Source organism: Parambassis ranga, chromosome 14, assembly GCF_900634625.1.
Source record: "Parambassis ranga chromosome 14, fParRan2.1, whole genome shotgun sequence".
Taxonomy (NCBI): Eukaryota; Metazoa; Chordata; class Actinopteri; family Ambassidae; genus Parambassis; species Parambassis ranga.
In genome coordinates, this window is record NC_041034.1 from 6509608 (window position 1) to 6537263 (window position 27656).

The following is a 27656-nucleotide window of genomic DNA, read 5'->3' on the forward strand; positions in this document are numbered from 1 at the left end:
TAAATTCAATGTGGCAGAGAGAAACCTGAAAACGACCTGTCACACTGAAATGGAAAGCTGCTCACCATCACCACACAGGAGGCAGGATGAGCCTGACAGATTTATGGAAAACACAGCTGTACATGCTACATGGCAATAGAGCCGAGTCCAAATTCAAAAAAGGTCAATGGGTTACACTGCATCCTTTGTTCTCTGGGTGGAGAGACTATCTCTCCACCCTACATATTCCATATGTACCCCCATAGGGACAGTTGATGTGGATACTCTCTAAGACACACCACTTGTGGTGGCCGCTGATCGGTAACGTGACTATATAAGCACCACACATGTCTACCTGAGGGCAACCTTGATGTTTCCGAGTGGCCTGGAGCTGAAGAGATAGTCTTAACACGAAAGAAAGTGATGGGTTACATTGTAACCTTGGTTCTCTGAGTGGAGAGACCATCTCTCCACCCTACATATTCCATATGTATGGGGACTCTGTAAGACACACCGTGAGGAAACCAACCAGAAAGCGCAAGAGTGCAATGGCAGATGAACTCGAATGAGACGTCCCCACCACTGGAAAAATCACCTATGTGCCCAACAGAGAACTAATTAAATATATATACACATGCACCCCTGACTTGCCCAGGGCCCAAGGGCTCTCAGACATGACTGGCTCACCAGATGCTCAGCCACTTACAGTGGGTGAAAGGCCACTCCAGCCGGCAGCAGGCTGGCTCAGAAAAAAGAAAAACGACACTCCGGCCAGGTTCCTTAATGTGGAAGCTGTGGCCTGGCAGGCAAAGTGAATTGAGGCCTTTCTTGCTGCGTTGAGCCCAGCACATGTTCACCAAACAATGTACTGACTGCTAGATTTATGCAGTAGAACCTGATAAATATAGAAGATGAGGCCACCTCACAAGTTACAGACAACCAGACACCTCACCCTTCATCTGGCCCATGAGGTAGTGAGGCCCTGTGTGAAATGCGCTCCTCATACAGAAGGGCCTACATGCCCTCCTGTACGATTCTTGGATCACCTCCTCGATCCAATGTGAAAAAGCCTCTGCTTGGTGACCGGGCATCCCAGGCAGCTAGGCTTGTAGCAGGAGAGAGGATCCACCAATCGGGTGGTAAGAGTGGCACTATTCACCCTCCTTAAGGCAAGGCAAGGCAAGCTTTATTTATATAGCACCATTCATACACAAGGCAATTCAGAGTGCTTTACATAAGATGAAATCACAGAATAAAAACATTTTAAAACATTAAATTAAGAAGGAAATTAAAATCATAAAAAGAATAAAATCATAAAAATCATCAAATAAAATCAGGATGATTAAATGAGAAGAGTGCAGTCAAGAAATTAGGAGAATGCTGCAGTAAACAAATGTGTTTTCAGGCCTGACTTAAATAAAGTGACTGTCTGAGCAGACCTCAGGTGTTCAGGAAGGCTGTTCCAGAGGTGAGGGCCAGAATAACTGAATCCTGCTTCACTCTGTTTGGTTCTGACCCTGGGTACACACAGTAGGCCTGTCCCTGATGATCTCAAGCGTCTGGATGGTTCATAGGGAACCAATAAGTCCAGGATGTATTTTGGTCCAAGACCATTCAGTGCTTTGTAGACCAGGAGTAAAGTTTTGAAATGTATCCTTTGACTCACAGGAAGCCAGTGCAGTGATTTGAGGACCGGTGTGATGTGGTCCATTTTCCTGGTGTTACTCAGAACTCTAGCAGCAGCATTTTGGACCAGCTGCAGCTGCCTGACTGATTTTTGGCTAAGACCTGTGAGGACGCCGTTACAATAATCTAGCCTACTGAAAATAAATGCATGAATAAGTTTTTCTGTGTCTTGTTTGGACAGAAAGCCCACACTCTGACGCTACACGCAAAGTGATGGCCTCAGATTTCTGATGAAAGAAAAGAAAAGAGAGCTGCATGAACTTAAAGGTCACACGTCACACAGGATGCTGATTAAAGGGAGTATTCCTCTGCAAGGATAACATTACAGAGTGGTAATAGTGGCTGAATATGAGCTGTATCATATTAAACTACAGAATAAATGTGTTTTTCCCTTATGGGCCATGTATTTATCAATCACATCATGTCCTTAAGTGTTGTAAATAATTGGCCGCAATCATGAATGTGTGTGATTAACCAGTACGGCAAAAAAAAGTGAAGACAAAAACACTGAATGACTGTCAAAGGAACAGATATTTATAGACCTATAAGGACAAAATGTCTGTCTGCAGTCCTTAATCTCTCCACAGAGTTTTTTTTTTTTACAGCAGTAAAGATAAAAACTCTCTGAACAGACATGATGTCACTCGGACCCGATGACTCTCTCCACAGGAAACGCAACACATTGATCATAGATACTGTCAGGAGGGGTTGTGAGACGGAGGACACAAATGCAGACTTAGGTGAAAGCAAACTCAGAGTTTTATTACAGGCTAGGGTTCGGTACACAGGAGTTCAGTCCACGTGGCAGAGGTATCCAAAAAGGCAAAGGCAAAAAAGCAGTAGTCAAATCCAAAAACAAGTCACACACAAGAGAATCCAAACTTACTCGAAACCACGTAGGGAAAAATCACAAGAGTGCAAAACTTACTCAAAAACACGTAGGGAAAATCACAAGAGCAGAAAGGCTACTTGGACGGCTGTGTCGCATGGAAGACTCACAAAACGAACTGGCAACAAGGGGCAGGAAACACACAGGCTTTATACACAGGAGGGCGGGAAGACAATTGGACACAGGTGAAGCACATTAGGGCGGAGCAGGTAATCACAGGAGGGGGAAGGGAGCACACATGAGGAAGGGGAAGTAAACAGAACTGAAACACAAGGGGAAGATCGAGTATCAAAATAAAACAGGAAGTGACTAGCAAAACTAAAACTATACAATATACTATACTAACTAATACAAACAGAAAATGAACTACAAAATAAAAGACCTGGCTGAAACCATGACAGATACGTCCTAAGAACAGGAGAAACTTTTACAAAATGTTTTAAATACACTGATGAGTTTGGTGCAGGTTGTCTATGTTTTATTACAGGACAAGGATGAGGCAAAGATGCATGAAGAGCAATAACATATTGCCGGAAGAAAGACAGGGGTCAAAGATGCGAGGTACCAATGGATCTTTTTCATCAATCCAAACACTATTTCAGGTTAATATTATATGTGATATATAAAAGCTTTCATTTAATGTTGTAAAATGACAGGTGAAGAGTTTAAACGGTGCAAAAAATACAGGATAAACTTAAAAATAAAACACTCCAAGCTACCAAACTCTTTACCAGATACATCAAAACAGTCCTGTTTATGCACTAAAGCTAAACAGTACCAACTAGTTCATGAATTACTTACAGTATTTGCATCAGAGTCTGAGTGTTGCGCTCACAGTCGCTTATTTATTTGCTAACAGAAATTTCCACATCAGAGCTCCATAAAACATTACACTCTAATCCACTTACACCAACCAGAACAGGCCTGAGGGTGTGCAGGCCTTTAGAGCTCCCCCACCAGTCCAGTCTGGGTACTGTTACACAAGCCTGTTGTGGGTTTAACCTAAAGAGCAGTGTGTGTGTCTGTTTGTGTGCCATTGACCCCATGCTGAAGGCCTGATAATTCCTCATCAGTCATTCGACATGTTTACTCTCGTCTGTAAATTTTACAGCACACATTGCTGAACTTGCTTTTCATTATTTTTAGCACTCTTGCCACTTCCTTCATGTGCTGTCACCTTTTTTTTTTTTACTCGCTTTGTCTCAGAGTCACAGAAGTTGATTACAAACACAGAGGCAGAGCGGCATACGGCTGATCTTTGGAAGTGTGACAACTGCCTCTGGTGTAATAAATGAAGTCTTTGAATTGGCAGCCAGGACAATAAAACATCTGTGGTAGAACATTCAATCAACTACAAAGACGTCTGGCAATTAAACACAATACCCACAGAACAAAGAGCTTTACCTGAACCAAGGTGCTCTGACCCCTCCCACCTGCAATAGGCTGCAGTGTAATAGGTTAACCGATAAGGACTTTGACTTGATCCAGTGTCAGTGAGCTGTCAAAGCAGATGGTCTGGGGGGGGGGGGGGGGGGGGGGGGGGGGGGGTTGGCCTGAATAATTTGCATGCATAATCTCTCCGTGTGAGGGTACAAGTTGCAGTGTCGGTTTGAAAACATCAAGACAGTAAAAAAAGAAAAAAATGTTAAAATTTATGTTTAAAAGTTGTGTTAATCTTCAAATATTTTACTTAAAACTACTTAATGTATGTTATTTTTATTCCTCTATTGTAAATGTATGTTTGAATTATCCAGCAACTGTCCTCACTGACCTGTAATTTAGATCTTTAATCTATTTTCTCCAGGGATTAAATTTATGCTGAAACCCCTTAAAACAAAACGGTTTCTTGTTATTAGGGGATGAGACCATCCTGACTCCCCGTTATGTAATCATCATCCTTATCTAAAAACACTGTTTAAAGCCACTCCAGTGACTTCCTGTAAATTCTTATCTCTGCACTCCCTGCGGGGTTGCGTCAGACAGAAACGAAGCCAAACGTTAAAAAAGTCGGGATGATTTTCCCCTACAAATCCAGATACTCTCTTGAACTGGGAAATCCCACAACACAACACAATACCGGTGAAAACTCCGCCGAAAACTCCCTGCTATTCCCTCCCTCGGCTTCTTCGGTGGCGCATGCGCAGTGCACACACATCCATTTATTTACGGCAACGACCATGTGCCTGGTGAGTGTGTGCGCCAACACCACCACGCCGCACCAGGCGGAAAGCCCCTACAAGGACAGGGGAGACAGATGCCGCAGTGGGGGCTACTGTGTGTGGGATTTCCCGTATTCCCCCTCCTGTGCGCATTCACATATCCTAACGGGGTGTGTGTGTGTGTGTGTGTGTGTGTGTGTGTGTGTGTGGGGGGGGGGGGTTATGAATTATGATGGAGTATGATCATTTAATGTATTCGCCCCTCATGCAAGTTTGTGCATGCACGTGTCTTCCCATCACAGCTGTGGATATGTGTGCGCAAAACGTGCGTAAAACGCTGCCTCTTTGCAGCTTGGGCTCTCACACGCACACACATACAGCTGCTGCTCTGTCTTCCACGCTGTTACTGAATATGACCCACATCAGTCTGCACAGAGCCAGTGCCGCACTGCCTCTAGCGGCAACCGAAATTACTACATCATTTCTCGTAAATGGCACACTTCTCCGGGAGTTTGTGTTTATACTAAAGGGCTGGTCCGTGGCACATATTTATCATGCCTGGCGCAGGGATGAACTTTGGCAGCTGGAGGAGGAAGTATCCTATAATGTGCGCTTAAGAATGATTATTTGTATGGATAATCTTATTTTAATAAAGCACATATTGCTTGACAAACTTATATTTTCTGATTGATTCTGCAGAAATAATGCACAAAAATAAAACAACGTATAATTCTGCTTTTTGTGAAATAAAAAAAAATGTGCAAAAAAAAAGAAGAAAAGCAAAAGGCAAACATGAGAGTAAGATAAGAGTGACAGGCTGATGGGGTTAAAAGCAGTGTGAGGGTCCTGTCTACGTGCGGTGGGCCACTGTAATAGTTATACATTGTTGTTAAAACTTCCCTCTTTTGTCTCAACTGCGTGATTTCTCGGAAACGGCTGTAGCGCTGAAGAAGGTGCTCAACAAGCGCGCATGCGCCACCACTGTAAAAAGTGACACTCAGATCCAATCTTGTTTTTAGATTTTCTGGTTATATATTGCGTTTTTTAAGGACATTATTTGTTGCATTGGGTCAATTATCTTCACATATATAGATGCATTGATTTGTTATTTGCAGAGTGTTTTTTTCCTGATTAAAAATAATCCATTAGTGATTTTTTGCAGGGATCAACCGTGCTCTTAATTTGAAGAATGCACAACACACATAACACGGAATATGTCTCTATAAAAACATTTTCTCGCACTGAATAATAGATTTACCCTCTGATAATAGGGGGAAAACAGAGTTCACAGTCGACCTATGCTTGTTTTGCGCATGTGTTTTTATCTTGTATCGACATTTTTTACAGTAAGCCGAACCATTCCGCTTGGCCGGGGAATACCCGGTGTATGGTATAAAAAGAGGAGCCTGGAGGAGGGAAGAGTCAGTGTCAGCTTTACTCTCTCAGGAGGTGTCAAAATCGGATAACCTGAAGAAGAAGAGCAGCTTCACAGAATCAAACTCAAACCATCAGGACTATTCTCCTGTATTCGCCTCTTCAACTGCAAGCACAGACCAAAACAACGCCTGTAAGTGACTTGATATCACTTCAATCATTTTAGAATTAGCATGTATTTTCTCATATTTGTATTTATTGATTGATTGAATGATTATTTGTAAGTCATCACACACTTTGCGTGGAGGTAGACTTTCTTATTTGCTGCAATGCTTTGTGATTATTTGCATGCCTGCGGCCGTGCAGGAGGAAAGGGTATATGCGCGCTTATCTTCCAGCGCACATAGGACCTTTGTGCATAGAAGTCTGAAGTCTGCCGCGTCATTGAAATTTGAATGTTTTAATCCAGACTACAAGTTGAACACAGCTGCTTTTATGTTATTATTTTCTTCAATGATAATCTTACTCCTACTTATACTCCGCGTAAACGCCCCCACTAACCGTGCTCTCACTTCTTACATGCCCTGACCGTGAACTCCTCCCTCCTCCTCCTCCTCCTCCTCCTGCACAGGCAGTATAATACATTTCAGCCAGGAGGCAGATATAGTAGTTGGCTTAGTCTCATTACTGTAACACACATAATTCCTCATTCATCTAAAAAAGAAAACTTGTGTTTGCTGCAGATTTTAGACAAACATGCCTGCGTCAAGGATGAGAATGCGGCCATGGCTGGAGCAGATGATCGAGTCCAACACCATAACGGGTCTGAAGTGGATGGACAAGGTGAGAGCCATCACTACACTTGCAAGAACACCAGTCCAACTATTGAACTGAGCAGAGGAATAGTTGCCTTGAACTGAACTTTATTGTAGAGTGGGCAGGGTCAAAGTAAGGCTTAGAACTTTTAGACTGCATTATGTTGAACTTTAGGTACACAGGAGCTGCATGTTAGTCTTATAGTGGCTTGTTTGAAGTACACTGAGTTTAGTGCTGTATTTAAAAAAAAAAAGTTTTTTTTTTTTTACATGTCTAATCATATTTATAGGCAAGTGGGCCAAACAGCTGTTAAAGAAAAATGTACCTAACACAGCATACTGTGGTACAAACTTACCATTCGGTGTGTGCGGCTGCTGTGACTGTGCTCTGCAGAACACTCTTCATGAGTTGGATACTCGTATATTTCTTCTGACTCAACATTACTTTTATATTTTCAGGAGGCCAAGATATTCTCCGTTCCCTGGAAGCATGCCGCCCGACATGGCTGGGAGCTGAACAAGGACGCCTGTCTGTTCAAAGCATGGGCCATGCACACAGGTGAGCCTGCCTGAGCATGCACGTCAACAGTTCCACTGTTTTTTTTTTTATTTAAAAATGTCAAAAATATATTAAATGTGATAATGTGCAAATACAGGGAAATACACAGAAGGACAGAATGACCCGAAGACATGGAAAGCCAACTTCCGCTGTGCAATGAATTCACTCCCTGACATTGTGGAGGTGAAAGACAAGAGTATCAACAAAGGCCACCATGCAGTGCGCGTCTTCCAGATACTGCCATCTAGCCCAAAACACAAAGGTGAGAAAAATGACAGGAAATAACTTTTTTTCTCGTTTTTCTTACGATTTCAAGTGACTGAAAAAATTTTTTCCTTCCTCTGCACAGAAAAACGAAGCAAGAACCTAAAGCCGAAGAGAAAGGTATATAATGTAAATTTTCTATTTGTTTAATACATGCAGTCAAATCATGCACCTCTCATGCTAATAAAGGCAGAGCACAAAACTTATTAGATGTTCTTATTTTGTCTCGTCAGGTGTTAGTGGTCAAGAGGGAGGAAGACGTGGACACAGATTACAGCGACACTCAGTCTCCCATGGGTGCATCACAGCCAGAGGACAGAATGTCCCCACAGGAAAACACAATCGACAGCACAGTACAGGCCAACTCACCAGGTGTGTGTGACAGAAAAAGCACATAAATATACAAAAAGCTTTGGCTTTAGTTATGTGGATACTTAACGCTATTGTTCGTCACTGTTGCAGTCAACTTCCTGAGTCCATTTGAGGTTCCTGAATATTCTTCGACCATTGAAATCGCGTCGGACTTCTCAGACCACAGATTTGAAGTTTCGCCTGCACACAGCACAGGTAAGAGTCTCAAACTTTTAAGTTTAGGATTTGTACATTTGAACAGATATTAATGGCACCATACTCATGTTCTCTTTACCCCCCCTTTTTTTCTCCTCACCTTGTGATCACCCAGATTTTGACTACACCTGCATGGTTGAGGTAAGCATACCTGCTCTTACTAGCATGCATTGTTCATTGACAGGAATACCCATGTTTGTCTCTTTTTGCCTGTTTGGCTTCTGTATTAAAAAACCCCTAAAAACAATAAGATTGTTAAATGAAAAAGGTGTGGGCACAAACATATACTCAACTCCAGTATTGCTCTTTCAGATTTGCGAGCAACTGGAGAGAGACTCAGTATGGGGAAGCTGTTTTTCTGAAGACAAGGGATTCCTGAGCAATGAAGCATGCAACAGTCCGGGGAGCCACTGGAGTGAGTCTTCCTCAGGTAAATGTCGGCTGGTTTACGGCAAAACTGTGCCATCACACGGTAACTTTGTCATTCGCTGACCTTGGATTTCTCTTGTTCGGTTTGCAGTCGATGAACCAGACGACATTCCACAGTACATGAATTTGGGGACAGATTTCACAAACGCCAACGCCAATGACGTCTGGAACCAGCTTTTCCCGCTCTGAGACCTCAAGAACAGGGGCAGGGTTTGACTCTATGGACTTTTTTAAAATAAGTCTTCCCTGCCAATGCCTTCGAATCACCATCCCTTAAGCTACCACACTGTCCCCTATCCCTCTGCATCTGATGCGTGCTACCATTCCACGGGACTGCCCTTGTTTATGTGAAGTTGTATATAGAAATGCACTGCTGTTCATTATCTATGTTTTTGGCTGGTTCAAAGCATGTTGCTGTGCACAACTTATTGTGCGACAGTGAGCGTAATAATTAGAAGAGAAATCCCATTAGGTCCCGGCAGGCTCATACACAACCGTGAAACAAGTTGCAAATAAGTTCACATACAGTGTGCTTGTTGATTTATACAGTGTCCAGTAATTATCTCATAAAATCAGCTGTTTTCCGTTTCAGGTGTGCTAACCAGTTTTAGCTATAGAGGGCATACGGTGTATTTTTTTTCTCCATCTTGACAAACTTGAGTTTGACTTTGGGATGAGGAACCTCTAAACTCTTTGCTTCAAGCAAATGGGCTGTATATAGTGTACATTTTCTTATGTGTGTTTTTTGTAAACTGAAATAATAAAAAAAACAAAATTGTGAATGAATGTGGTCTCTTTATTAGCACTGAATAGATAAATGACATTAAGTGCTCTCCTATCAAGTGAATTATTGACCTTTTTTTTCCGTCTCAGTATCATTGCACAACGTGTGTCACACTGCAAATCAGCATTAATATTCAGCATTTACAAAGAAAAGGGGTGTGATGGGGAATTCAACCTGGATGGACACATACTCGTGCCTGAATGAACATCTGCTTCCAGAAAACATGTTTTAAATGTTGTGCTGGTGTCGACTCATTTAACAAGAATGTAACAGCCAACGTGTCCAATCCTTTTTAAAGCCTGCGCTAGATGTTGCTGTGTAAAGTGTGTGTTTTACAGTCAGTGTTGGGAAGATTAGAAAAGTCATTGGTTACAAATGTAGTATATTAGTTTAACTAAGTAATGTAACTAATTACATTTGATAACATTTTCATTACTTTTCTTAATTACGAATGAATGCTCTGTTTACCAGCAGCGAGCAAGGCGAGAACCAATCAGAAGGCTGTGGGTATGCAGCCTGCTGCTTTGTCATGGAAAAATAATGTAATTACATAACTGCGTTACATGTAATTCATTAACTTCCCAACACTGTTTACAGTATATTACATGTCTTTATAAGGAGCACCTGAAACCTATTCATTAAAATGAGTGTTGAAAGTGTGTGCTGAGTTAAAAATAAATACATATTTTATACACGTATAATATACATACACGTATATATGTGTATATATATATATATATACATATATACATATATATATACATGCATGTATGTGTATATATATGTATATGTGTGTATATATATATATATATATATACACACATACATGTATATATATGTGTATATATATGTGTGTATATATATATATATATATATATATATATATATATATATATATATACATATATATATACAGAACTGTTATACTGATCAGAGTAGATATAGAATTGGCCTGGTGACCCCAAACTTTTGAACGGTAGTGTGTGTGTGTGTGTATATGTATATATATATATATATATATGTGTCAATGACAAAACACCCCGGCTTCAGGATTATTAAAACATTATAAAAACACCAAAAGACGCAGATTCCAGCTTTTCATATTTTATTATTTCTACATGAACACTTCAAATGTGTGATATCACAAGCCAAGGAAATACATGCAACCCACTCTCTGATGTCCTATATAATAACAACAGATGAGCTTTGTGGGATTAGTGGCAGCGAGGTTCCTCTCCTGTAGACTGGAAATGAAAAGAGATGTGAAACAGTGTACATCACACACATATATATGTTTTTATACAAATTTTGCTGAATGTATATTTGTCCAAATCCCACAGTCTGTCAGTTTCAGACATAGTTCCTTTAGAGGCAGGTGACCATCAGTCTGCTCTTTTTCCTGCTGCAGACGTGGAGGACGAGGAGCACTGATAACTTTTGATCTTTTGACGACCCTTTGAACACACAAAGGACAAAGAGTTTATTATTATTGCTCTAATACATCATTTCCAAAGTTTTCTTGCACCTATTAAATTTTGAATTTCAATGTAACAAGGCTGAAAAGTCAAGAACAAGAAGTCAAATTTAAGAGGAGGCCGACATAATTCATCTCTCTCACATTTACTATCATAGTCTCACACTCACACTATCAAACTCTGTTAACTGTCAAACTCTAACAATTTAAATTGCTGAGGTGTAAGAGAGTTTGATAGAAACGGAAACAATCAGTTACTGATTGGTTTTCTTCAATGAAGACAGAGGAAGTGAGATTACGCCCCGCCCTCCCAATCCATCCATTAAGCCCATCAGGATAGAGTTTTAGATTGGTTTAAACTTCAGAGACAGCAACACAATCCATATTTTTGTGTAGATCAGGGCAACATTTTGGCAAAAAAATGTAACGAGTAACGACAAACATTGTAGAAATGAAGCTCTTAGCGCAAGTTCAATCAGGAAGACTATCTTCACTCTTTTATCACTTCTTCCATCCACCTCTCCCTTATCATCCACCTCACACTTGTCCCACCTTCTCCCTCGCCCCTTTCTCTCTCTCTGCCTCCCACTTAATCAGCTGGTTAATATAGAGCAACTCCCCCACCAATCAACAGCCGAGCCGTCCCTCTCCTGCCCAATCACCGCTCAGCAATTCATTTAAAATTTCTCCGTCTCATCTCCAGCTGTCTTTCGGATCGATTTCGGCAACCCTCCTCCACCCCAAGCACCACCAGTTCCTCATCAGGGCAAGGCCTCTTATCCCCTGCTCTTTTGCTCCTTCACCACCACCAGGTCTAGACCCGGGGGGATTCCTGCCTAAGCGGCCTCATCTCCTGTCCTTTCCCCCTTCGGATGTCGGTCATCGCATCGGGGTCTAGAATGCCAAAGCGCAATTCATTCATTCATTGTACTTCAATAAATTCTTTCTCATCTAAACATTTAGTCTCTCCTGATTGAAATGTGGTGGAGTAGAGAGTAACAGCCTCAAAATGTAAAAGTCTAAAGTTTGCACTATTATTTTAACTTAAGTAAAGTATAGATACATAAAAATGTACTTAAGACTTTTTTATAGTGTGATGCCGTGGTTGTATTTTTACCTTCTTCCAAAAAGAACTGTCAATGTCTGATGCTCCACAGTGTCAGAAATGAGCATTCCTCAGGAAGAGACCACCATCTAAGCACTCCACACACAGGAAATCTGGACAGCTAGCTATCAATGATTTGTATTCATCACCCCACAACAAGGACAACAAAAACTCCAGAAATACGACTCTTCCTCCTCAGACCAGGAGACAAAGGCTGACCAGACCAGTCATAAAACCTTCTGGTGCATTCCACAGGGACACTTCACACTCTATATATGTGCTCATTATTTTCTATATACAAAATACAACCAACTCTACATGTCTCCGAAGCACAGACATCACTTTGAGACCCAGCAGGTTGTAACTTGACTCTGGATGTGAAGATGACTCGCTGTCTCCACCCAGAAGATCTGCATGAGATAACACTCTTCACTGGCTTGTTCTTCTGAGGAACGCAAGACGAGATGAGACGTCTTCACGTCAGACTCTGTGACTGACCTAGTCCAGCTCAGCCCAGATTGAGACAGAACCTCCCCTCTGCCTGGCTCTGATACAAAGCTCTCAATCAAAATAGTTTTTTTTGAACATTTAGAGAAGCTTAGTTTTTTACATCAACCCTCAGCTGAGGATCCAGCAGGTTGAACAGCTGGCTATGACCTGGGCACACCAACCGGTGTTACGACTAACAGACGTCTGCAGGTTTAACAGCGGCACAATAAACGTGTATGCTCAGAGCAGGGCAGCACTCTGCAGGCACTAAAGAAAGAAGAAATGATGTGACACTTTATGTGACGTACTTAGGGCTCATCACTCGAAGTCGTCGTCTGTGGGGACGGTGGCGCCATATGGTGGAAAAATGCTGAATCACTTCATTTGTCCTTATTATTTATTGCCTTATTTGAGCTAATCTGACTGGAAATGTGTAGAACTGCACCTGCATCACACTCATAGAAGGTTACTATTTGCAGCCACAGTGCCTGATATTATGCCTGATGGTATTTACTGGAAGTTGAAGGTCATTTTTTGCCACGACAACCAGCACCGAGGTTCTGATCTTAAAGAGCATCCAGCTCCACAACCTTCTCAAAGTGGGCTGCAACCTCCTCACACCTGCACCTTGATCAGGGACGATGTCCAGATTCTAATAATTACATTCAAACACCAGTTTACACTTTAGGATTAGATTATTTGTTTGAGAGAAACTTAACTGCATCCTCTTCATCACCATCGCTCCAACATTTCATTCATTCTTTTTACTTCCTGTTTCTGTACATATCTTCATATTTACTGCATTTAATCTCAGATTTTATTCTGTAGTTAATAAAAATACAATTCTTTAGACCAAGTTGATTCAATTTATCCTTTTACCATTTCATTCATTTTAAATAAACTTGTACTCAAAGTGTAATCACACTACAAAACTGTTGCCCCATTGTGAGGCTGCCTAAATCTTTGTACACTACAATATATATGTATATAAGAGACTTTAAGAGTTGGGAGAGTTTGATGTGTGCGAGAGTAAGAATGTAAATGTAGGAGAAAGGATGAATTATGTCTCAAACATATTATTTATTCAGTCATAGAGCAGCAGTAACATAAAACTTATTGCTGCACAGTAAAATATCAAAACTACAGTAAGTGTGACTACACCAGCAAATAGACACTGGATACTCTGGATTGACGGGTTATCACTTAACTCAATGTGTTTGTTTATTTTTTAAATAATTAACAAAGTGATTTTACTTGTTCTTGTCTTGGATTTGGATTAATGGATCCATGTTTGACATCAAATTGTGGTCCATTAATGTGTTTTATTGCATTTATTGCACTTTTATTTTTATTTATTTTTTATTTTTTTTTATTTTAGATACTTTAGTAATCCCCGAGGGAAATTTGTTAAGGCTGCTGCCAAGCAGTGTCATACAATGACTAGCAAGGCACGCCACAGGCTAGGGTGAAGTGTCTTGCCCAAGAACACACAACAGTGACTAGGGAGGAGTTGGGATCGAACCACCAACCTTCCGGTTATTGGACATGAAATGAAAGATTACTTTCAAAGTTCAGGATACATTTCAGTGTGTACACTGAAATAAAACACCCACATTACACACTCGGTCAAAGAAACCCTCACTGATGTGTCTGTATTTTCTGCCATAGTCACACAAACAAAGAGCTGGGAAGAAGGAAGTGGAACATATTTTCTGCCAAGAGGCGTTTTCCTCAGAAAGTGATAATATCTTTATCTAGACGCAAATGGCTGCAGTTTACAGTGACGGATGGATGTGAGAGTATTGAACTATTGTCTAATGTGGCAGCATACTTCTGCTTTATCCATTGACTTCCAGCTTTTAGTACCAAATCACACCAACAGTCAACCTTTACAGCAGCAGCAGCACAGAGGAATAAGATATATGAGCTGCCACGGGGCAGCGGCTATGTTGCATTCAGATGAGAAAGTGTGTTCATGTTCTTTGCCTCAGGAAAGGGTGTGATATCAAAACTGGAGATGGACAGTATGCATAAAGCAGCGAAAAACACCCACATAAGAGGACCAACTGTAAGAAGGGGAAATAAATGTGTGTGTGTGTGAATCAGATATTTCGGGTGCTTTCCACCTGATAGTTGTAAACTTTTTTTTAATTTTGAATGACACTGCTTTACTCTTAGTCACTTTGTTGTGAAATGACTTTGAACATGTGAGAGGTTACTTCCCCTGAAGCTTTGGCGCTTATACACACACACACACACACACACCACAAACCGGCAGGGTTAAACAAGCCGGCGTGGTATTTCCCTAGATTTTACAGTCTCGTGACGGTGACTAATATTTCAGTTGTTTACAATGTAATTACACAACACCTGTACATTTAGCATAGAGGAATCATCCCCTAGCAAACATGACAGTTTTGTTAAATAATCCTGAATGATGTGGCACAGAGGGATGTCGTGATGTGTTTGCGTACATGAAAAGTGATAGTAACATGCACAAAGTTGCCAAGATGGCGGCGGCAAGTTTCAAAACAGCTGACCAAGGAATAAACTGGGTGGAGGAATTCAGGACACCACCTCTGCTGCCGAATAAGCAAGTGTTTTTATAAAAATGATGATAAAAGACAGCGAGCAGGAATGTATTTGATTATAATCTGTTTTTGGGCCTGTTCTTCCAGATTTTCAGTGTGTGTGTCTGTCAGCATCCTGCAGTGTTTGTGTTGGCAGGGAAACATCTACTAGCAGTGTAACATGCCTCATAGTAGCAACAGCAGGTCTTAAAAACATCTAGGATTTACATAAAGGTAGGGTAGGAGATTTCATTCTGATGCCTTTTTTGTTAAATTAGTGTAACTTCTCTTTACAATCCGATAGCAACCGCATGTACCTCTCTGGTGCGCGCAGAGCAGGAAGAGAATGACAACCAGCCAATACTCCACGCAGGATCCGATAGCAATCGGTTGCTATCGGAGGCCGAGATGTTCCTCCCTGAGGCTGTGAGGCTCGACCCATGTTCTTTCTTTCATGTTGTTTAATGACAAACAAATGAACTTGAACAGGTCAGCCAGTCAGTTGCTCCTGAATGTGCACAGGCTGCCCCACGGCTATGGAACAGATTTTTTTCATTAGCATTCAAGAGTTGAGCACAACTTTGTGTCTTTGCCAAATTGTCTGTTGCATGTTTAGGCCTGATCATTGTACAGTATATTGCTTTTAAGTTTTAACTGTGCTTTATAAACCAAGTTGACATTGACAGAATACATAAAATAATGCAACAGAACAGGCAAATGTGTAAACTAACACCTTTTTTTGGCCTTTTCTTCACTTGCATGGCTGCTGTTGGGGTAATACCAGACAAAAAACTAGTCTGCAGAGTGTTATGCAGCAGGCTGTGACCTCAGAGAGAACCTGGCTGCTCAGTTAGACAGATTAGGTTAGGCAGTTAGGCAGTTAGGCAGCTACTGTCTCACAGAGCTGCTACCGTGATTGTGGATTGTTGACTGCCTCACTAACTACATAATAACACATTTGTAATAGAAGGTCAAACGTAAAGTACAGCTACAAGTTCAGTACAGCAGCACAAGTGCAGCTGAATTTTGATACAATCTCTCTGTGCAGCTTGACTATTAACAGCCGTGCAGAGAGGCTGCAGCCGTGCAGCTGGGTACAGCAGAGCGTTTTCACACGAGTAATGAGCACTAAATACATCACATAATGTGTCACATCCTTTCTTCTTTTCTCAGTATCTGCAGAGTGCTGTCCTGCTCTGTTATTACATGTTATGTGCAGCTGGAAAGCGGGAACGTGAAAAACAAACTTCAAGGTTCAATAGGGAATGGACAGTCTGCAGAAAAGCTGCAGATCATTATACTGTATCAACTGTATCAAGTACAAGAGCTGTCACACTGCAGCTTGTTTTCAGTTTATTTGATACTCTCACAGGAAATCCCAGCCAGCAATAGATAGACTACACACCCATGGTCTCACCCCGAATGTTCAAAGCCACAAACTGTCGTTTATTTAGTTCATGTAGTTTTTCATAAATTCCATCGACTGTATTATCACAATAAAATACACATGTACTTTATACTGTATCTGTAGTCTAGTTGTTACTCGGTTATTTGATCCATGCCTAAGCTGCAAGTTTTATAGCTTGCTGTTTGGCCCATTAGAGTCTCTGGCGGGAATGCGTAATGAATCTGATGTTATCAGTCTGTCTCTGTCTCTGTCTGTATGTTGTCTAAAAAAGGGAAACAATGTTCTATCAAACAAGCAATTGGTGAAATATACAGTATATATAATGTGGATGAGATCCATCCATCCATCATCTGAACCCTCTTCGTCCTGCAGTGCAGGGTCACAAGGGGGCTGGAGTCTATCCCAGCTATCTACAGGTGAGAGGCAGGGTAACACCCTGGACAGGTCACCAGTACATCACAGGGCAACATGCACAGACAAACAACCATTCACCCTCAACCTAACAAGCACGTCTTCAGAATGTGTGAGGAAGCCAGAGCACCCAGAGAAACTCCCACACAGGCACAGGAAGAAACTCCAAACAGAAAGGCCTCAGTCAGAATCAAACCCGGAACCACAGTCAGACAAACGTATAATCACAACCCCTCAAGGTAAATTTAATACCAACTGGCGGGTGCGGGCGCGGGCGCGGGCGCGGGCGTGGGCGTGCTACTACAACAACCTGCAAAACACGAAGACGTTTCTGTTTTAATTAGGTATCATCAGAAGGGTTGATGAGCCAAACATAACAGCAGACACTGAACCACACAAGGTGGATTTTCAGGTTAGGAGACATCTGCTTGAATGATTTAATGTCAACACTACGCTCTAATGTCTACTGTTAGATGCACAAAGCTCCACATGCATGAGCGATGCCAGAAGACTGACGTCATGGCACTGCAGGTGTCTCTGTACACATAGTTTAATTTACTGAGTTTCTGCAGAATTTGCTCTAAAATGTAAATGAGATCTTTCACAGCTTGATGAGTCTTAAATAAAGAGGTGAAAAAAGCAAGTTGCTGGTAATGTTGCACAACATTCAAATCAGCTCCTGTCCTGTTTTCATTCAGAAATAACTTTAAATTTGCTGAGTGTTCGCTGGAGGCTGCACCTGGGTGAAGTGTCATGATTATGTTCACTATTTCTGACTCATTTATTGTCATCCCAGTATAGCTATAATTGACAGTCGATATGTGTTAGTTTCACAGTGACTCACGCTGAAAAATTAAGGATGGCTCATGGCGGCACACTCATCATCACACACACTTGTAGCTGCCCTCGGGAAAATATCCATATAACTTTGTACAAAGCTGAACATGACTAAAAATAAAGAGGTCAGAGTATCAGTTCTCACGATAAGTTGTGTTTTAGCACACATGGCGGAGGCAGCAGAGCACTCGTCGACAGGCCTTCTGTGCGTTCTGTTCTCAGCGCTGAGATGGCAGAAGCTGTCACTTTCATAATGAGTAAATCAAAAACAATGACAGGAAGTAAAAAAACGCAGTAGACGACCAGGCCTATAGGCGGGCTTATCTGAGCTATCCATGCTATGATTTCAACATCCAAGTGTGTCACAAAAAGTGATAATTTATATGCTAGCTTTGCATTGTGTTGTCTGACACAGAGACACTTATAGGACATGTCTGCCACCCCCTATTATGATGATGACAATGACACAAAGGACGACGATTATTATTATTTTAGAGTAATTTGTGGAGCTGATTGAGTTCCATTTTGATGGATGAGAAACATTCTTTCACATGAAATTTTTTTTTTTTTTTAATTACCACCACACGCAGAGCACTTTTTTTTTTCAATGTGGCCCTGCAAGTTCGGGAGTTTTGAGGGAAATTTATGGGTGCTTATTTAAGATGGAAGCTGCAGATAACAATAGTGTCCTGTCTGTACCTCGGAGGGTCCGCTGCCTCGTCTTTGGTTCTGGTGTTCTGCCCGGACCCCGGGGGGCGGGGGGTCCGCATCTCTGGTCTCTGGCGGGGTTCCTTGTGGCCCCTGTCATCTCTGCCCCTGGCTCTGTCTCCTGAGCCCCAGACTTTATTATTTTTGGCTTCGGCACAGTCTTTGATTAGTTCATGAATTTTTTATCTCCTGGACATTTTGAGTTTGAACCCCGCGCCCCTGTATTTTTGTTTTAATGGATGAGAAACATTCTTTCACATGAAACTTTTTTTTTGTTTAAATTACCACCACACGCAGAGCACTTCCTTTTTGCAATGTGCCCCTGCAAGTTCGGGAGTTTTGAGGGAAATTTATGGGTGCTTATTTAAGATGGACGCTGCAGATAACAATAGGGGAAACAAGTCACACTGAAGTTCTATAAACGTGTGTGTTGCTGCTGTGTGCTCAGGTCCGTCTTACTAATTAGAATGAGAGGAAAAAGAGGAATTAAAAAGCCTTAGTGTCTCCCAATTTCACAGACAACTGAAAATGCAACGCAGTCTTTATTGGTGATGTACTTTATACTGTATCTGTAGTGTAGTTGTTACTCAGTTATTTGATCCATGCCTAAGCTGCAAGTTTTATAGCTTGCTGTTTGGCCCATTAGAGTCTCTGGGGGGAATGTGTAATGAATGTGATGTTATCAGTCTGTCTCTGTCTCTGTCTGTATGTTGTCTAAAAAAGGGAAACAATGTTCTATCAAACGTGAAGTGAAATATACAGTATATATAATGTGGATGAGATCCATCCATCCATCATCTGAGGATCACAAGGGGGCTGGAGTCTATCCCAGCTATCTACAGGTGAGAGGCAGGGTAACACCCTGGACAGGTCACCAGTACATCACAGGGCAACATGCACAGACAAACAACCATTCACCCTCAACCTAACAAGCACGTCTTCAGAATGTGTGAGGAAGCCAGAGCACCCAGAGAAACTCCCACGCAGGCACAGGAAGAAACTCCACACAGAAAGGCCTCAGTCAGAATCAAACCCGGAACCACAGTCAGACAAACATATAATCACCACCCCTCAAGGTAGTCAACACACACTCAAACACTCAACACTCAACACAGTCTTTATTGGTGATGCAGTATTAGTCAGACCTCCACCACCACCTCCACTCTTCCTCCAGGAGGAACCTTTCATTCAGTTAGTTGTAGATACGATGTCTGCAGACGTCTGTGAATGTGTTAAACAGAGCTGCAGAGAGATTGTAAGAGATACTCTGTGGGTGTGTGTGTGTGCATGTGTGTGTGTGGGTGTGTGTGGTAATAGAAGCCTCCTGATTTACTGGAAATGCAAGGGCTGCCTTTATATTAGCTGTTACAAACAGTATAAACATACCAGAGCTGATGTACTGTGTGTCACAGGAACAAACAGCCAATAAAGTCAAAGTCAGCTCTGTCGTCAATACCGCCACATACACTGGATATACATTGCTTTACTCTTAAACCCACAACATATAACTTAAGGATAAAAAGTACAAAAAATAAAAAAAAGGTACAAAGTATGTACCTACAATGAGGCCCATCATCGGTAGTAGGAACATAATACGAGCGATGCTGTAGACAGCAGGACCTGAACTCTACTTCAGCAAACAAACTTCTGTTTTTTTAACAACAGGATGCACTTATCAAAAAAAAACAAAACAAAAAACAAGCAGACAAGTGATGGAAATATACATGAAACCTGCAGATTTAACCCAACTAAACACACCATCAGATGGGCCAGGTTTCCATCCCATCTCCATATCACTTCAGTGGCTTCCTATTCCTTCTGTTTAAACTGTGCTTTAACTGCCTCAACAAGTTGATATAACTGAATTGATTTTGCTTTGTGTTCTTACTACATCCTTATCCGTCAAAGCACTTTGGACCATATAAAAAACAACATCATGTTTATGAAGAAAAACAGCAGCTAGGCAACTGTTATCGCAGTTAAAACTGTAATCTGAACCGGCTGGCATGGTGAAAAAAAAACTGCTTTTACACTGTGAAGTCAGGTCTCTGCTTGTCAAGAGGATAAAAATGTTGGCAGACAGCACAACATTTAGATTCACAACGTAAAAAAACTGCCAGCATCAGATCCAAAAATGTGAAAAAGCTATTGACAGTAAAGAAATTACACTATAAATGGAGGAGTTAGCTACATGTCAGATATAATAGAATCAAAGATATGAATGTTGAGCAACATTTGGCTTCATAAATGTATTAATCCAGTGTTAATATTAGCATCCAGGTTATGCTCTGCAGTTTACTTTTTGGTTGGCGCCCAGGTCCAGGCCCTCCTCTGCATGTTTGCTTTCAAAGAACTTCACACATTTTGCACCGCATCAAATGCCTACATGCAGCCCGCTGTGGTGGTGATTTTACTCACAAGAAGTTTTGACTACACTTTTCTCAGTAATCTTAAAAATAACTGACATCCTAAAAGGTAAACGTGGCTGGGGTTTGACAAAGTTATAAAGTTTGATGAACACAGTCTGCAGAACAGGGATGTAATTCATGCAAAGCATCTGTTTGATGTAATCAGATCCTGTTGGCTAGTGCCACTCAATAAACAAGAGTTACCTGTTTGCCAAAATGCCACCAGTGAGCAATATATCTATGTAGGTGAGAGCAATTTAGGTGTGAGTGAGAGATAAAGTATTAACCAGAAGTCATCTGACTTACTCACTAGGTCTATGTTTCAGGTGTGGTTGCACATTAGATGGTATCCTTGTTCCATGGTTCTGTTAAACCCCAAAGAAGGCCGTTTGCAAGAATAGACCTAATTACTGGAAAGACCAGACGTCCCTCCCTCCCTGCCTCTTTCTCTCTCTGTTTCCTTTCCATTCTATTTTACACACACACACAGAGGAGTGGATGTAGAACACAGGATGGCACAGTGCCTACACTAACACACCGTGCAGCAAAACAAGCATGCGTCCAATCACAAGGCAGCAGGTGGCACCAACCGCATGGGACGATCACCACCCTGCAGGCCTCTTTTTGATGAACGGTGTCATAAATAACACACATGCGAATAATGTATTACTTTGGATATCATCGCCTCCTTTTTCTTTATGGATCATGCTTCTTTTTTTCACAGCAACATCATGTGAATAAATGAATGCAGGTGTACACACAATGAGCAGCTACAACATTAAACACACCTGTTTAATACCACCAGGGACACAGGCTGATGGTGTAGGGCGCATAAGCACATAAACACTGGCTGCTTCTATTCATTACAATCACTACTGTCATTTTTTTGGTGGGGATGGACCAGTTTAGGTGCATGGCTGCACTGTTTCTTCAGTAATGTTATTGCAACTTGCTGCCATCCTTTCCCAGGTAAACAAAGCCCAGGCGCCACCCTTTATGGTCCGTTTACGGCATTCAGGCGCCCTTAGAAAGTAATATGCAGGACAGGGATCAGCAGGGGCTCTCTCCAGCCTGTAGCCCCATGCATGGTGCCTACTAACACTCAGCACGCCCCCTAGACTTGGTCAATAATACATGGACATGTTTATGCTAGTGGACAATATAGACGTAGTGCCTGACGTCATCCAATCATGGGAACGATACAGCTGCACAAGTTGGAGCAAGGAGGTAGGTTGCATATAGTAGAGGTCTATGCAATGCGGCAGACTTTTACTCAAGAGTTCAAGGTTTGAGCCCCCCTTACACCACGAGCTGTTCTGTTTTTACCCACAGTAAGTTTCATGTTTAACCACGGCTGGATATGGCATAAATAACTGCTGGTTAAGGTTAGGCAATAAAAAGGAGGTGTTAAGGGGTTGAGTAAAGATCATCTCACAACAACACACAAATTCATAACATTCATAACTGCTAGCATGCAGCCACTGTTTTCGGCTGCCATCGCGGTGAATCCACACATAGACATGTGCCTGGTTCTATTACAGCCACCATTAAGGCTGCTGCTTTGGAGAGTCTCTGAGCCAGCAGTCTTAGCTTTCACAATCATCTCCTTAGCAAAGTTACTCACATCCTCATTTGTCCTTTTATTCCTTATTTCAATCACACCCACAGACCACACAGACAGGGCCCACTGTAACAAGAAGCTGCATCCATGTCTTCCACTTTTAAAAACACACAAATTACACGAATACAGTTTGTCATGTTGATTGGAACAACAATTTTCTTTTTCTTTATTCTTGTAAATCTCAGCAAAACACACACACATTCAAATAATGTGCCAGTATTTCCATTGCAAAGAGCCACACTTGTTAACTTAGTAACAAAGACACCCTGCCCTCTACAACCAGCAATGTTTATCTGTGTGAATCCACTTCCTGAAGCCTTGCACCGAAGCCAGGGAAGGCTGCAAACACACAACAACAACACACAATTCTGTATGTATGGTAAACATTAAATCCTGGATGATTGGTAGTCTGTTTATAGAGAGAGTAATTTGTCACCCCAAAGGTTAAAACTCTTACATTCCTGGAAGAATTTATTGGAGTTCATACAAAACACATGTGTACCACTATGTCCTGGTGCAGTGAAAAGGTTATCTGGCCAGGCAGACCTCTGCCTGTGCTGCATAGAGTGTAAATAGCACTCAAGGAATGAGCTGTAGAGTTCAACAATGTGCTGTGCGCACACACACAGGAAACACTCAAACCACTGAATGTCTCACCCACGGTGCCCGTTTCAAAGTGTGTCATGAGCAAAATGCAGACAAACAAAAAATCTGATGTCAAACGTGAGGCCAATTTGCAAGAAGACACAGTGCTGCCATAGAGTACAGCTAAATTAAAGTGCTGTCCAATAGTGCATCATTCATGCTAATAAAAGAATGACACCATTCATGCACCAATGTCTTAAGAAGTTGAGTTTCAGCAGCATTACGTTTGGAAACCGCTACATTAATATTCCACAAATATAAAAATGGAGATAGTGTGTTTGTGTAGGAGCCTGTGAGCATAGGTCTAACCAGGTCGTTTACCTGGAATCACCTGTCTTTGTGCTGCTGTGCCATCTGCTGTGGGAGTGGCCACAGGTGCCGTGAAGACATAGCAAATACAACTACAAAGGGGTGACAACAGGAAGCAAACAAAGCCAAAGCATACCACAGATTTTTCTTTTTTGATGTGCTATAGAAAAGCTGCCATTCACAGTTCAATTGATACTAAGCTCAACCTCAGGCTAGATATGAGAAAACACAATTATTTCTAATCATGGATCATTACAGGAGGGAGAAAGTAAAGATGTATGCTGTGCCTTTAAACACCCCCCCCCCCTCCAAAAAAAATAAAAAAATAAAAAAACAGTCCATCTAAAAATATCCCACCCACCGGTCATGACGACCCTGTTGCTCATGTTGCAACCCACCCTTTAAAGAGATGAGAGAAATAAAAGTGCACCACAGTCTCTCTGAGTCTACAACAGAGACGGTTGCCTCCTCTGAGCTGGAGGCCCGATTTCTTCTAAATCACGTGATTTGAGAGAAAGCAGTGCCGTGCAGTTCTGTTTTCTGACCAGGAGGTGGTGCTGCTGCACACAAGCAGGGAGAGGCATTTATAAGAAATGCACCGGGAGTTAGGAAATCCAATGGCATCCTGACAGAGAGAGCTTGCAGGACCAAAAACACAGCAACCCCCCCCCCCCCCCAAGGGAGGAGCTCACAGTCATACATTTCCTTCCTGCCTATCTAAAATCGGATCAAGTCATGGCAGCAGATAACCCTGTGATTATTTTAGGCCGGGGGTCCGATTGACATATTAAAAACTATGAGATCAAACCTGGGATTTTTCAAGTAAATGTCTTTAAAGAGTGCATTCACAACCCACTCAAATACCAGCAAACATCATAAGATTATCAGATAACAGGAAATGCCACCCATGCAGCGCTGCTCCGTCTGACTGGAATGTAAACAGGGTTTGAAAAGATTGCGGGGCGTCTTGAGCCAGAATGTAACACTGCTCACAGCCGCAGTCAGACATGAAACAGAACACAAGCCTTTAAGGCGGTCAAAACTCCACACAAAATGAGCAGAGTGACGATTTGAAAGTGTTGAACCACACTGTCAACGACCTTCTGTTGGAATCTGTGGCGGTGTGTTATCTCATCCATGATAACAGATAAAGAACGTTTTCAACTGCAGAACAGCTTCCATGGAAAATGGGACGCATACCTATCCGTCCTGCATCATGACTTTAACCTGTATAACACCTCATCTCTGTGCCATAGATAACACTGACTGTTGTTGTAACTGACAGATTTGCACAAGGTTAGCTTTACAAAATTGCACAATTTTGTTTTATTTTTATTTTCTCTTGTTAATGATGTTTACTTTACCTTACAGGTGTAGGTTTAGTATGCTGACTGTCTGTATGTTGCTGCTGTAACAGCTTGGGATGAATGAAGTAGTTCTATTCTATATGGTGCAGGTACATGTGAGACGTGTTCTTTATCTGTATGTTACAGTACAGAGTTACAGTAAGGGGGAGCTTCTTGTAACACTATTATCTAAAGATCCAGCTGGACTGATTGGGTTCAAAGTATCTCATGTATCACTGCCTCTAATCTGGACCATTCATTATCACTGTTTTTATAGGGCATCTTATCCAGCTGCAGGACAACTTAAAGTCTACTCGATGCTGAGGATGTTCTATGAGTCTGTGGTGGCCAGTGCCATCATGTATGCTGCTGTCTGCTGGGGCAGCAGTCTGAGGGTGAGGGACATAAACAGACTTAACAGAATCATCAGGAAGGCCGACCATGTTGTGGGAGAGGATCTGGACTCTCTGACAGAGGTGTGTCAGAGGAGGGTGTTGTCCAAAATAAAGACCATACTGGACTGTCCCACCCGCTCCACACTGTGCTGACCAGCTACAGGAGCTCGTTCAGCAACAGACTCCGACTCCCACGACGCACCACTGAGAGACACAGGAAGTCATTCCTGCCTGTCTCAATCAAACTACTAAAGTCTGAACTGTAACAGTCAGTCAGACACTGTACATTCATGTCATGCTCTTTACTATGTAAAGGTTTTTATATAATAGTAAATATGTTCTTTAGATACTCAGGGATTTAAATTTGTCTGTAACAAACAAGAATTTCCCCTCGGGGATAAATAAAGTAATTTCTGATTCTGATAAACAGGTAGTGAAGGCCATGTTTATATTACGGGCTTTGGCGCCATCTGGTGGTTATGCATGATGCACTGTTTCCTCTAAATATTGACCAATGCTGACCCCTGGTGTTCATTCGTGAAATAGATTGCTCACAGCAAGAACAAAGGGCTATCACCAGTCCCCCTCCGGCAGTCTCATAGTCATTGACCAGTCGTTAGACACACCCGACACAGTCAGACTTACACAGGTAAGTATGGAAACATTTAGTGCTATTGTTTGTAAGTTTTTTTTTAGACTGAGGTCTACAACCCACCGAACAGTTAGAACTGATGAAGCTGCTTGGATGAGCAGCGAAACGTCTTCAAGAAAACTCTACAAGTCCAGACGCCTTGCTTCAATCTTCTCTCTGTAGCGTGTGAATATTACACAAACATCAGACAAGCTGTTTAAATAGATATTTAGTTTTTTACTCCACAGTGTATGGGAATAAAACTGAGTGGTGATGTAACAGAGGTGGAGTGCCAAATATAGGATATAGGAAGAAACAAAACTGTCCTGTCAGAGTGGAACAGCATGCATGAAAAAGACGGATAACCTTTTGTTGTACATTTACAGCTTTAGTCACCAATTACATTAATCATTGATCCTTAAAAAAATACACATGGATAATGAGCATATCCACAAAGCATTCTGGCTTTACTCTATCTGTTTATTAGTGTTATATAAATATATATATATATATATATATATATATATATATATATATATATATATATATATATATATATATATATATATATATATATATATATATAATTTTTATTATAATTAAAGAAAGGAAAAGAAAAAAACAATTAAAAAAGCAATAACTGTTAGACATGGATGCCAAATGGCCATAACACTATTGAATGACTTTAAAAATATATATCACGTTACTACTGAAATGGACGTCTTTGGCGACATCTGGTGGTCATTTATATCACTGCGCTTGGTAATTTGATAAACGGTTACAAAAGTGGGCAGGGCTGCAGTTACACAGCTATTTAAATAGTTATTTAAAAACTAAATAAATTAAAAAAATAAATCAAATTATATATAAAACGATGAATTTAGGCATAAATCGAGTACTTTATCTTACTATTGGTTGTATTTTAAGTCGGCCTGAGTTTCTGTAGTTGGGCTTATAGTATAAAACAGGCCACAATAATGCCCATAATGTAGATTATAATGGACAAAGGTTTTAATACAAATCAATAAAGATAAAAGATGGAGTATAAGAATAAAGGAAGACAGATGATCTGCTAACTGTACAATCACACGGTGCTGTCCCTGTTGCACTTTCACTTTGTGATGTTACTAAAAAAAAGAAAAAATCTAAATAAGAGGATTGTATACTATATAAAACATGTATGCTATTAAAACACGACTGTAGTGTGTGTTTTGACGCCTTTTTCTTTTTAAAACATCACGGTTGTTATGAAAAATCATAACCATCGCCATATAGGGAGACAGGATGTGCGTCTTTAAATTTGAAATGTTTACAATATTTAAGAGAGAAAAACTCACCTTAAACCACCATCATTATCAATCCACTGCTGACTGACTGCTGAGGTGAATCCGTCCAACAGACGCGTTAAAAGTTGGATAAAAACGAACAAAGAGGAGAACCCGTGTGCGCCGTATGCTGCGCCAGAGTTCGCTTTCACTTTTATTTTGGTCAGCGCTTCATGTGAACTCTGCGGCGTTGCCAGTAATTCCTATTTACAGCATCTGCCGCTGTGTGCGCGTCAACACCCCTCTCACTGCACAATAGGCCTAATAATAATAAAAAAAACTATATCAAGTTAATTACAACCAAATGAAACAGCTCTTATTGATTTAATTATTAAGAGTGATGTCATACATTTAAGTTTAAATACTTTATAAACTCCTCTTCCTGTCAGGTTTGAACTGAAAGTGAAATGGAGGTCTTTCCACGGAAACAGGTGACGCACTACACAAAATATATGTTGCTGTCTATGTA

The 27656-nt window shown here is 41.3% G+C and overlaps 1 protein-coding gene and 1 long non-coding RNA gene across 3 annotated transcripts; one reads left to right on the top strand and one right to left on the bottom strand.

Moving 5' to 3' along the window:
- The first annotated feature begins 6123 nt into the window (after positions 1–6123).
- Positions 6124–9503, top strand: irf1b (interferon regulatory factor 1b). Of its 2 annotated transcripts, none has more exons than XM_028422038.1 (10): positions 6124–6280; positions 6831–6930; positions 7362–7461; positions 7559–7723; positions 7811–7845; positions 7959–8097; positions 8188–8292; positions 8408–8433; positions 8605–8722; positions 8813–9503. In XM_028422038.1, exons 2-10 carry the CDS (start codon positions 6844–6846, stop codon positions 8908–8910), a joined length of 873 nt encoding a protein of 290 aa, XP_028277839.1. In that variant the 5' UTR covers positions 6124–6280; positions 6831–6843; the 3' UTR covers positions 8911–9503. The 2 variants fall into 2 exon arrangements, with proteins under 2 accessions (XP_028277839.1, XP_028277841.1); XM_028422040.1 differs by having other exon boundaries at positions 6126–6280; positions 6838–6930.
- Positions 9504–10593: 1090 nt separating this feature from the next.
- LOC114445824 (uncharacterized) lies at positions 10594–27354 on the bottom strand. The gene is made up of 2 exons (XR_003671711.1): positions 27200–27354; positions 10594–10959 (listed from the first exon to the last, which is right to left on the bottom strand). It is a non-coding gene; the product is annotated as an uncharacterized LOC114445824 (long non-coding RNA).
- Between the last annotated feature and the right edge of the window lie 302 nt (positions 27355–27656).